Genomic DNA, 12453 nt, shown 5'->3' with positions numbered 1-12453 from the left:
ATCATGCCACTGTACTCCAGCCTGGGCGACAGAGCAAGACTCTGTCTCAAAAACAAAAAAGGACATGAGGAAACTTCTAGGAGTTATCACTACATTAATTATTTTGTTCTTATTTATTTATTTATTTATTTATTTTTTGAGACAGAGTCTTGCTCTGTTCCCCAGGCTGGAGAGTACAGTGGCATGATCTCAGCTCACTGCAACCTCCACCTCCCAGGCTCAAGGGATTCTCCTGCCTCAGCCTCTTGAGTAGCTGGAATTACAGGCACACACCACCACACCCGGCTAATTTTTGTATTTTTAGTAGGGACAGGGTTTCACCATCTTGGTCCGGCTGGTCTCAAATTCCTGTCCTCATGTGATCTGCCCGCCTCGGCCTCCCAAAGTGCTGGGATTATAGGCATGAGCCACCGTGCCTAGCCAATTATTGTGATCATGGTGATGGTTTCACAGGTGTAGGCTTATATCAGAATTTATAAAATCGCATGCTTTAAATGTGTACAGTTTATTGTATGTCAACTATACCTCCAAAACACTCTTTTTAAAAAATGTACTCACTCTGGCATTTTTTGAGACTGAGAAAAGATTTTAATTACTTCCAATTATGTTTTTCTGCCAAATAAGTCACCATGCAGAGATGAGGCAATGAGAAGCCTTGGTTATATTTGGCTTACATATATTACGCATAGAGCTTGGTGCCTGCCTCAATAAATAGCAGCGCTCCAGATATCATCTGACTGACACAGAGGAAAACTCTCTATTTAGACCAGAAGTTGCAAATTCAGAAGCCTTTAGGGTCCAAGCAGGTGAAGCAAAGCAAGACAAGCATATACAACATGTAATGGCAGAGACTATGGCAAAAAGAATTTATGTCCAATCTAAGTGCATTTAGTTGCTGAGTGCCAAACAACACACATTGGTGGCCTGAATTGGGCAAGTCCTGGGGTGTGGTCTCAGGGTGCCTTCACTCTCCCCATAAGTAGATACTCCACGTAAAATGGGTCCATGTAACTTAGTGATATGATAGTGTATTAGTTCATTTTCACGATGCTGATAGACATACTGGAGACTGGGTAATTTATAAAGTAAAAGGGTGGACTCACAGTTCCACGCAGCTGGGGAGGCCTCACAATCACGGCAGAAGGCAAAAAGCATGTTTTACACAGCAGCGGGTAAGACAGAATGAGAGCCAAGCGAAAGGGGGAACCCCTTATAAAACCATCGGATCTTGTAAGGCTTATTCACTGCCATGAGAACAGTATGGGGGAAATCGCCCCTATGATTCCATTATCTCCCACCAGGTCCCTCCCACAACACATGGGAATTATGGGAGCTACAATTCAAGATGAGATCTGGGTGGGGAAACAGCCCAACTATGTCAGATAGCAACTGCTAATCTTTTAGAAAATGCTTTTATTGGCAGGGCGTGGTGGCTCACGCCTGTAATCCCAGCACTTTGGGAGGCCGACGAGGGTGGATCACCTGAGGTTCAAGACCAGCCTGATGAACATGGAGAAACCCTGTCTCTATTAAAAACACAAAATTAATTGGGCGTGGTGGCGCATGCCTGTAATCCCAGCTACTTGGGAGGCTGAGTCAGGAGTATCCCTTGAACCCAGGAGGCGGAGGTTTCAGTGAGCCAAGATTGCACCATTGCACTCCAGCCTGGGCAACAGAGACTCTGTCTCAAAAAAAAAAAAAAAAGAAAAAAATTAACTGGGTGTAGTGGTGGGCGCCTGTAACCCCAGCTACTTGGGAGGCTGAGGCAGGAGAATCACTTGAACCCGGGAGGCAGAGGTTGCTGTGACCCTAGATTGCACCACTGCATCCCAGCCTGGGTGACAGAGTGGGACTCTGTCTCAAAAAAAAAAAAAGAAAATGCATTTATTTGGTGCTCCCAAGAACTCTGTGCACTAGATAGGATTATTTCCATTTTCCAGATGAGAAAACTGAGGCTCAGAGATATCACCTAGGCTCCTCTCCAGGGCCAGTGAAACAAAGACCCAGACTTCTTACCCCAGCCTGAGTTTTGTTTTATTTTGTTTTCTCCACCCAGCCTCACCTAGATTGTATTGGCTTTGGCTTTGTTTATTTCCATGGGGTAAACCCATGGAGAAACCCCAACTTTATCTTCGTTTCTGAAATGATTGCTTCCAGGGGCCAGTGATGTTTTGGAAGAAGGAGAGGGCACACAGCCCCCTGGTGGATGCTCTCGGAACTCTAAGGGTTGGAGACACACCTCTTCTACCCACCTGCCCATTTCAAGTTGATATTTTTGTTTTTGGTAAGTTCTCTTTTTAAGAAGTTCATCTGGGCCGGGCGCGGTGGCTCAAGCCTGTAATCCCAGCACTTTGGGAGGCTGAGACGGGCGGATCACGAGGTCAGGAGTTCGAGACCATCCTGGCTAACACGGTGAAACCCCGTCTCTACTAAAAAATACAAAAAACTAGCCGGGCGAGGTGGCGGGCGCCTGTAGTCCCGGCTACTCGGGAGGCTGAGCCAGGAGAATGGCGTAAAAACCCGGGAGGCAGAGCTTGCAGTGAGCTGAGATCCGGCCACTGCACTCCAGCCTGGGCGACACAGCGAGACTCTGTCTCAAAAAAAAAAAAAAAAAAAAAAAGAAGTTCATCTGGCCGGGCACAGTGGTGCATGCCTGTAATCCCAGCATTTTGGGAGGCCAGGGTGGGTGGATCACCTGAGGTCAGGAGTTCAAGACCAGTCTGGCCAACATGGTGAAACCCCGTCTCTACTAAAAATACAAAAATTAGCTGGTCATGGTGGTATGCTCCTGTAATCCCAGCAACTTGGGAGGCTGAGGCAGGAGAATCACTTGGACCTCGGAGGCGGAGGTGGCAGTGAGCTGAGATCACGCAACTGCACTCCAGCCTGGGTGACAAGAGTGAGACTCTGTCTCAAAAAACAAACAAACAAACAAAAAAGTTCATCTCGCTCCGAGAATTCTGGGATAATAATACAGGCAAATCCACTTTAAGAGATCCACTATGTAAGAACTTATTTTGAAAAATAGATTTGATTTGTTTATTCATTCCATAAATACATATAGCTGCTGTGTGACAATCTTAACAGTGAGTGGGGGCTGGGCACGATGGCTCATGTCTGTAATTCCAGCACTTTGGGAGGCCGAGGCAGGAAGATCACTTGAGGCCAGGAGTTCGAGACCAGCCTGGCCAACATGGTGAAACCTTGTCTCTATTAAAAATACAAATATTGCCGGGCACGGTGGCTCAAGCCTGTAATCCCAGCACTTTGGGAGGCCGAGGCGGGCGGATCACTAGGTCAGGAGATCGAGACCATCCTGGCTAACACGGTGAAACCCCGTCTCTACTAAAAAATACAAAAAACTAGCCGGGCGAGGTGGCGGGCGCCTGTAGTCCCAGCTACTCAGGAGGCTGAGACAGGAGAATGGCCCGAACCCGGGAGGCGGAGCTTGCAGTGAGCTGAGATCCGGCCACTGCACTCCAGCCTGGGCGACAGAGCAAGACTCCGTCTCAAAAAAAAAAAAAAAAAAAAAAAATACAAATATTAGCCAGGCATGGTGGCGCACACCTGTAATCCCAGCTACTTGGGAGGCTGAGGTGAGAGAATCCCTTGAACTCAAAAGGTGGAGGTTGCAGTGAGCTGAGATGGCACCACTGCACTCCAGCTTGGGCAACAGAGCAAGACTCTGTCTCAAAACACAAACAAAACAAAACAAAAAAACAGTGAGTAGGGCTAACACCATGCCAGACACAGCTTCAAGTGCTTTCCAGATATTCAAATATCTGTCAAAGATATGTCAAAAAAAAGCAATAATTTAAGGTGGGTTCTGTTATGTCTTATCTGCTTGGTCAGCCATAGCAAAATACTGTAGACTGAGAAATTTCTTTCTTTTCTTTTTTTTTTTTTCTGAGACAGAGACTTGCTGTCACCTAGGCTGGAGTGCAATGATCGATCTGGGCTCACTGCAACCTCTGCCTCCCAGGTTCAAGTGATTCTCCTGCCTCAGTCTCCTGAGTAGCTGGGATTACAGGTGTGCGCCACAATGACTGGCTAATTTTTTTTTGTATTTTTAGTAGAGACGGGGTTTCACAATGTTGGCCAGGCTCGTCTTGAACTCCTGACCTCAAATGATTCGCCCACCTCAGCCTCTCAAAGCGCTGGGATTACAGATATGAGCCACTGCGCCTGGCTAAGACATTTATTTCTCATAGTTCTGGAGGCTGGGAAGTCCAAGATCAAGGTGTTGGCAAGGTAAATTTTATTCTGAGGCCTCTTCTCTTGGCTTGTAGACAGCTACCTTCTTGCTGTGTGCTCACTTTACCTCTTTTTTATGTCTCTTCTTTTCTTTCTTTCTTTTCTTCTTCTTCTTTTTTTTTTTTTTTTTTTTGAGACAAAATCTTGCTCTTGTCCCCCAGGCTGGAGTGCAATGGTGCAATCTCAGCTCACTGCAACCTCTGCCTCCCGGGTTCAAGCAATTCTCCTGCCTCAGCCTCCCAAGTAGCTGGGATTACAGGAGCCCACCACCACGCCCAGCTAATTTTTGTATTTTGAGTAGAGACAGGGTTTCACCATGTTGGCCAGGCTGGTCTCGAACTCCGCCCACTTCGGCCTCCCAAACTGCTGGGTTTACAGGCATGAGCCATGTCCCCTCCCCTCCCCTCCCCTCCTCTTTTCCTTTCCTTTCTTTTTCTCTCTTTCTCTTTGAGATGGAATCTCACTCTGTCACCCAGGCTGGAGTGCAGTGGTGGTATCTTGGCTCACTGCAACCTCCACCTCCTGGGTTCAATTGATTCTCCCACCTTGGCCTCCCATGGGACTACAGGCTCACGCCACCACACCTGGCTAATATTTTTTTTCTGAGATAGAGTTTGGCTATAAGTTCCCAGTCTCAGGTATTCCTTTGGCAACACCTATGGCCTAAGAGAGGTGGGGTGAGGGTGGAGTGGTGGAATGGGTGGTCTCTTCTCTAGGCCTCCTTTAAACGGTGACTTTGCCCTCTAGTGTACCTCACCCTCTTCCCCCACCAGCATAAACGTCTTTTTTTTCTTTTTAAGAGACGAAATCTTGTTATGTTGTTCGGGCTGGTCTTTGAACTCCTGGCCTCAAGCAATCCTCCTGTCTCAGCCTCCCAAAGTGCTGGGATTACAGGCATGAGACACCATGCCCAGCCCATCTACAATGCCCAGCTCACATAAACATCTTGATTCAACATACGGAAAACTTCAGGAGGGCATCAAATTTTAAAGATTCAAGGTGGTCCTATCTAGAATCAACCTTAAAGGGAAGGGATGGAGGAAAAGACGACTGACAATTTTTTTTTTTTTTTTGAGATGGAGTCTTGCTCTGTTGCCCAGGCTGGAGTGCAGTGGCGCCATCTCGGCTCACTGCAAGCTCCGCCTCCCAGGTTCACGCCATTCTCCTGCCTCAGCCTCCTGAGTAGCTGGGACTACAGGTGCCCGCCACTGCGCCTGGCTAATGTTTTTATTTTTAGTAGAGATGGGGTTTCACCGTGTTAGCCAGGATGGTCTCAATCTCCTGACCTTGTGATTTGCCTGCTTCGGCCTCCCAAAGTCCTGGGATTACAGGGGTGAGCCACTGGGCCTGGCTGACGCCTGACACATTTAAGCACTTGTCCTGTGCCATGGTGTTTAAATTATTTCACTCATTCATTCATTCATTCAGAGGAGGAGGAGGAGGAGGAGCCCCATGAGGCATGTGCCAGAGACAAAGCAAAGGACTCACCAAACCCACCTCCTCTTCCTGAGCACTGACTGGGTTACATTTCCCAGCCCCCTTGCAGTTAGAAAGGGACATGTACTTTGCGCTGTCAGTGGGCAGAAGGGATGTACCCGCCCACCAGGCCTGGTCATAAAACATTCAGTCTGATCTTTCATGCTCTGTCTCTGTCTCCTGTCCATAAGGATGAAGGCAAAAGAGTTTAAGATGGTGGAGCCTTATTATGCAAAGGAACCCAATCCCAGCATCCACCAGCTGGAAGAAGACTGCCCAGGACTGCTCCCTTCCCGGGAACGTCTGCATCAGACTCTGTAGGGGAGGGAAATAAACCTTCATTGTGTTTAGGCAGTGAGATATTTGTCATTGTTACAGTAGTGAGCCAATCCTGATGAATACATGGTATTTGATAGACCCATTTCACAGAATGGGAAAACAGAGGCTCAGCAGATGAAGCTCACACTACTCATAAGTAGTACAACAGGGATTTGAACCAAGCTCTGTCTAACACTAGACATCCCTTTCATTGGTTCTTTTGTTGTTGTTGTTTGTTTATTTGTTTCCTTTTTTCTTTTTTCTTTTTTTTTTTTTGAGACAGAGTCTCGCTCTGTCACCCAGGCTGGAGTGCAATGGTGCAATCTCACCGGAGTGCAGGGAGCAATCTCACCTCACTGCAGCCTCCCCTTCCTGGGTTCCAGTGATACTCATGCTTCAGCCTCCCAAGTAGCTGTGACCACAGGCACGCACCCACGCCCAGGTAATTTTTGTATTTTTAGTAGAGATGTGATCTACTCAACTAGAGCCACCATGCCTGGCCTAAACAACTTTTTAAAAACTGCATAAGAAGCTGGCACAGTAGCCAGGCACAGTGGCTCAGGCCTGTAATCCCAGCACTTTGGGAGGCCGAGGCAGGCGGATCACGAGGTCAGGAGATCGAGACCATCCTGGCTAACATGGTGAAACTCCGTCTCTACTAAAAATACAAAAAATTAGCCGGGCGTGGTGGCGGGCACCTGTAGTCCCAGCTACTCGGGAGACTGAGGTAGGAAAATGGCGTGAACCCAGGAGGCAGAGCTTGCAGTGAGCCTAGATGGCACCACTGCACTCCAGCCTGGGCAACAGAGCAAGACTCCGTCTCAAAAAAAGAAAAAAGAAAAAGAAAACAAGAAGCTGGCACAGTGGCATGTACTTATAGTTCCAGCTACTCAGGACACTGAGGCAGGAAGATTACTCAAGCCTAAGAGTTCAAAGTTGTAGGGTGCTTTGATTGCTCCTGTGAATAGCAACTGCACTCCAATCTGGGAAACATACGGAAACCCTCTCTCTCAAAAAAAAATACCATAAGCTGCATAAGGAATATGTACAATGTTTCACGCGAATGCAGCCTAATTCATTTAGTCAGTTGCCTATTCCTGCAGGTTGTTTCCATTTTTTCCCCCACTGTCATAAGCAATCATTCCATGAATATCCCTGTAGCTAAAGATTTATGCACGATCCTTCATTATTTCTTTAGGATAAATTCTTAGCAATGGAATTTCTGGGTCAAAGTGCTTGCACATATTTTTTCTTAGACTTCAGAAATGCATATAGCAAATAAATCCCACGCCCTTTCTATTGCCCTATGCTGGTTCCCAAGCGGTTGGCTGATGACTGGGAGGTGCCTTGAGGTTTCTTTGGCGTCTCTGGCCTCAGCTGTAGGACACTGGGGAAGTGGACCCAGAGCTGCTGACTGGCTGCATGTGGGTCTTTGAAATCAAACAAGGAAGAAGTCTGCTGGGGAAGCAAGCCGAGCTGACCACAGGCTATCTTTTTTTTTTTTTTTTAGGAGACAGAGTCTCACTCTGTTGCCCAGGCTGGAGTGCAGTGGCATGATCATAGCTCACTGCAGCCTCCATTTCCTGGGTTCAAGTGATCCTCCAGCTTCAGCCTCCTAGTAGCTGGGACTACAGGTACCCACACCTGGCTAGTTTTTTTTATTTTGTGTTTTGTAGAGAAGGGATCTCACTGTGTTGCCCAAGCTGGACAGGACTCAGCCATTTTTGTATAGAGAGCGTGAAAAGGGCTTCTTTTTCCAGCTCCCTTCATTCATTCAAAAATGTATTAAAGATTTTGTGTTACTTGAATAGCTAAGCTGTGAACATAGTAAACATTCAGAAGACAAAAGTTCCCTTTTCACCTCATGTAGACATGCAGGTTCCCACTGTAGAGATCGCCAATCTCCTATGGATAAGCAAGCCAAAATGTACATATACTTTTTTTTTTTGACTGGTTGTGAAACTGTGAGTTTTACCTTGTTGGGTATTTTTGTAATCCTATATATACTCTGGAGCTTTTGTCTTTGAAAATGCATACTTTTTAAAACACAAAGAATAGCATACTATACATACCATTCCACACCTAGCTTTTTCTCACTTAGCTGTATACTTTGGAGATTGTTCTACATCAGTGCACATCCATCTACTTTGTTCATTTTTAAAATCTTCCTCCTGCCTCAGCCTCCTGAGTCGCTGGGACTATAGGCATGCACCACTCTGCCTGGCTAACTTTTCTATTTTGTGTAGAGATGAGGACTCCCTGTGTTGCCCAGGCTGGTCTCAAACTCCTGGCCTCAAGTGATCCTCTTGCCTCGGCCTTCCAAAGTGCTGGGATTACAAGCATGAGCCACTGTGCCAGCCCTGTTCATTTTTAATGGGTGTATAGTATTCCATTGTACAGCCATGCTATGATTTATTTAATCATTCTCCTTTCAGGGACATTTAGGTTGTTTTCCATCTCTTGGTATTATAAACAGGGTGACAAGGCACATTCCTCACCAGATATTTGTTAGCATCCCCCAAGGTGCCAGGTAGTGAGTATAAGGCAGAAAATGAGGCAGATGAGGTTCCTGCACTTAGAGAACTTAAAATCAAGTTGGGGAGAGGCCATCAACAGTAGGGCTGGTTGCAGTGGCTCACATCTGTAACCCCGGCACTTTGGGAGGCCAAATGGGGAGGACCACTTAAGCCTGGGAGTTCAATACCAGCCTGGGCAACACTGTAACACCTCATCGCTATGAAAAGTGAAAAAAATAAATAAATAAATAAATAAATAAGCAAGCTAGGCGTGGTGATGCACACACCTGTAGTTCCAGCTACTCCAGAGGCTGAGGCAGGAGGATGGCTTGAGCCTGGGAGGTGGAGGCTGCAGTGAGCTGTGATTGTGCCACTGAACCCCATCCTGGGCAACAGAGTGAGACCCTGTCTATAAAAAAATGAACAGTCACAAAAACAAGTGAAGAATGTAGGGGCAGCAAGTGTGTTGTGCCCTGGGAAGCACTCACAGGGTACTGAACCACAGAGGCAGTGCCAAAGAGGGGTTGGGGGTGGGTTTAGCCTTCCTCCCTCTCATTTTCTTTTTTTTTTTTTTTTTTTTTTTGAGACGGAGTCTCACTCTGTCACCCAGGCTGGAGTGCAGTGGCGCGATCTCTGCTCACTGCAAGCTCCGCCTCCCGGGTTCACGCCATTCTCCCGCCTCAGCCTCCGAGTAGCTGGGACTACAGGCGCCCGCCACTGCGCCCGGCTAGTTTTTTGTATTTTTAGTAGAGACAGGGTTTCACCATGTTAGCCAGGATGGTCTCGATCTCCTGACCTCGTGATCCACCCGCCTCGGCCTCCCAAAGTGCTGGGATTACAGGCTTGAGCCACCGCGCCCGGCCATCTCCCTCTCATTTTCATCAGCAGGAGTGGAGAGAGGGAAGGCTGGATATTGACATGGACAATTTGTCAGTCTCATGGAATGGAAAATACTATCTCATTTCTGAATTCCCTAGAAGTGGAATCTGAGACAGGCATACATGATTCACTAAGGAGTGAGGGAGAGGAAGCAGGATGGGGAGGATCAGGGGCTGAGTCTCAGGTAAAGTCTATTCTTGGCCTGACCCACACCATGGGGAGGGTGTGCTCTGGAGTCTAAACTGCGCCATAGAATCATCCCACCTTGAAGCAAGGAGGCCAGCCTTTTTTTTTTTTTTTTTTTTTTTTTTTTTGACGGAGTCTCGCTCTGTCACACAGACTGGAGTTCAGACTGCAGTTCAGTGGCATGATGTTGGCTGACCACAACCTCTGCTTCCCAGATTCAAGCGATTCTCCTGCCTCAGCCTCCGGAGTAGCTGGGATTATAGGCATGCAGCACCACGCCCAGCTAATTTTTGTGTTTTTAGTAGAGACGGGGTTTTACCGTGTTGGCCAGGCTGGTCTTGAACTCCTGACCTCAGGTGATCTGCCTGCCTCAGCTCCCAAAGTGTTAGGATTACAGGCATGAACCACTGAGCCTGGCTGAGGCCAGCCTTTTGTACCCGTTTGATGTCATTGCAGGCTGCTAGGCAGGGGAGTGGAACGGAGACGTCGTAACCTCCCAGGAGTGGCAGGGCCCCTTGCGTGAACAGTTCTCTGGAGAAGGGAGCAGCCAACACTCCTAGCAGCTGGGGAATGGGAGCACCTGCTGAGAAAAAGGATCTGGGCAGGACAATCACAGCATCTTCTACAGTGAGCGACAGGCAGCTCCAAGACAAGCCCCCTCGCTCTGCCCTTCCAACCTCATTACCCACCCCCAGCGCCTCTTAGTGGGAAGATCAGCGAAGGCTTCCCTACTAGGCTGGGTGACATAGCCAGACCCCGTCTCTACAAAAAATTAAAAAATTCAGGCCAGGTGTGGTGGCTCACGCCTGTAATCCCAGCACTTTGGGAGGCCGAGGCGGGTGGATCACTTGAGGTCAGGAGTTCAAGACCAGCCTGACCAATATGGACAAACCCCATCTCTACTAAAAATACAACATTAGCCGGGTGTGATGGCGCATGCCTGTAATCCCAGCTACTCGGGAGGCTGAGGCAGGAGAATCGCTTGAAGCTGGGAGGCGGAGGTTGCGGTGAGCTGAGATGGCGCCATTGCACTCCAGCCTGGGTAACAAGAGTGAAACTACGTCTAAATAAATAAAAAAATAATTCGCCGGCATGGTGGTGGGTGCCTGTGGTCCCAGTCACTCAGGAGGCTGAGCCCTGGAGGTTGAGGCTGCAGTGAGCGGAGATCACTCCACTGCGCTACAGCCTGGGTGACAGAGTGAGATGCTGTCTCACAAAAAAAAAAGAGATAGAGAGAAAGAAAGAAGGCCTCCCTGAACCCTGATTTTCCCTGGAGACCTGAAGGATGAAGAGGAGTTAAAGGCGGAAGGGAATAAGGAGCCGGAGGAGCATTCCAAGCAGAAGGCTGCCACTTGCAGAGGGAGGGAGGCAGGAAGGAGGATGGCTCATTTGAGGAACTGAGAGCCAGCCAGGGAGGGAGAAGTGGGGCTGGAGCTCGGGTAGAGACTGTGCTGGGTCTTCAACTTTATCCTCAAGGCACTGCGGAGCCACTGGTAGTTTAGAACACAGGAATGACATGACCTGACTTTCAAAGGACTCCTCTGGCTGCTGTAAGGAGGATGGGCCCTTGCAGGTTAAGGGCAGAGGTTGAGAGTCCAGTGAGGAGGTTGATGATCTCATCCAGGCACACAGTAACCATGTTCAACAAAAACTTGGATGTGAAAGCTCATAGCAGTGTTATAGTAGTTCCAAAGTGGAAACAAACCAAATGTCCATCCACTGATGAAACAGAATGAAACATTCATCTGTACAACAGAATGATTCTGACCGTAACAAGCAATGCAGCCGGGCAAAGTGGCTCACGCCTGTAATCCCAGCACTTTGGGAGGCCAATGTGGGCGGATCACTTGAGGCCAGGAGTTCAAGACCAGCCTGGCCAACCTGGTAAAATCCCATCTCTACTAAAAATACAAAAATTAGCCGGGTGTGGTGGCACAGGCCTGTAATCCCAGCTACTCGGAAGGCTGAAGCATGAGAATTGCTTAAGCCTAGGAGGCGGAGGTGGCAGTGAGCTGAGATCGTGCCATTGTACTCCAGCCTGGGCAACAGAGCGAGAGTCTGTCTCAAAAAAAAAAAAAAAAAAAGAGGAATGAATTACTGACACACTGACACACTGCAACATGGATGAACCTTGAAAACATTATGCAGAGTGAAAGAAGCCAGACACAGAAAGAATGTAAATCGTATGATTCCATTTATATGCAATGTCCAGAATAGGCATCTCCATAGAGATAGAAATTAGATTAGATGTTGACAAGGGCCTGAGGTTGGGGGTGGTGAGAGAATGGGGAGTGGCAGTAAATGGGTGTGGGGTTTCTTTGGGGAAGATAAAAATGGTTTGGAAGTAGATTATGAAAGTGGTTGGGCAAGTTGATAACTACACTAAAAACCACTGAATTGCACACTTTAAAAGGGTGAATTTTATAGTATGTGAACTATATCTCAATCAAAAAAGGAGGAGGAGAAGGAAGAAGAAAAGAGGCCGGGCACGGTGGCTTATGCCTGTGATCCTGGCACTTTGGGAGGCCGAGGCAGGCGGATCACTTGAGATCAAGAGTTCAAGACCAGCCTAGTGAAACCAACACAGTGAAACATAATGAAACCCCATCTCTACTAAAAATATAAAAATTAGCCAGCTATAGTGGTGCCCGCTTGTAATCCCAGCTACTCGGGAGGCTGGGGCAGAAGAATCACTTGAACCTGAGAGAGAGGTTGCAGTGAGCTGAGATCACACCACTGCACTCCAGCCTGAACAGAGCAAGTCTTTGTCTCAAAAATAAATAAATAAATAAATAAATTTGAGTAATGGCCTGTATTAGTTTCC

General features: G+C 47.7%; 1 protein-coding gene across 7 annotated transcripts in view; it reads left to right on the top strand.

Annotated features, from left to right (window-relative positions):
• The window catches only part of LOC114671087 (uncharacterized), a 46066-nt gene extending 33668 nt beyond the window's left edge, over window positions 1–12398 (top strand). For 3 of the 7 annotated variants that reach the window (XM_077955448.1, XM_077955447.1, XM_077955449.1), the window contains 2 exons: window positions 2158–2284; window positions 3916–6088. In XM_077955448.1, coding sequence (XP_077811574.1) covers window positions 2158–2284; window positions 3916–3992 — 204 coding nt within the window. In that variant the 3' untranslated portion in view covers window positions 3993–6088. Of the gene's footprint in view, window positions 1–2157; window positions 2285–3915; window positions 6089–10085; window positions 11897–12084 lie in introns of those variants that run through there. The other 4 variants (XR_003720993.2, XM_077955446.1, XM_077955444.1 and 1 more) reach the window with 3 other exon arrangements.
• Window positions 12399–12453: the final 55 nt, after the last annotated feature.

Source organism: Macaca mulatta, chromosome 11 (genome assembly GCF_049350105.2).
Source record: "Macaca mulatta isolate MMU2019108-1 chromosome 11, T2T-MMU8v2.0, whole genome shotgun sequence".
Classification (NCBI taxonomy): Eukaryota; Metazoa; Chordata; class Mammalia; order Primates; family Cercopithecidae; genus Macaca; species Macaca mulatta.
This window is presented reverse-complemented; position numbering and strand designations above follow the sequence as displayed.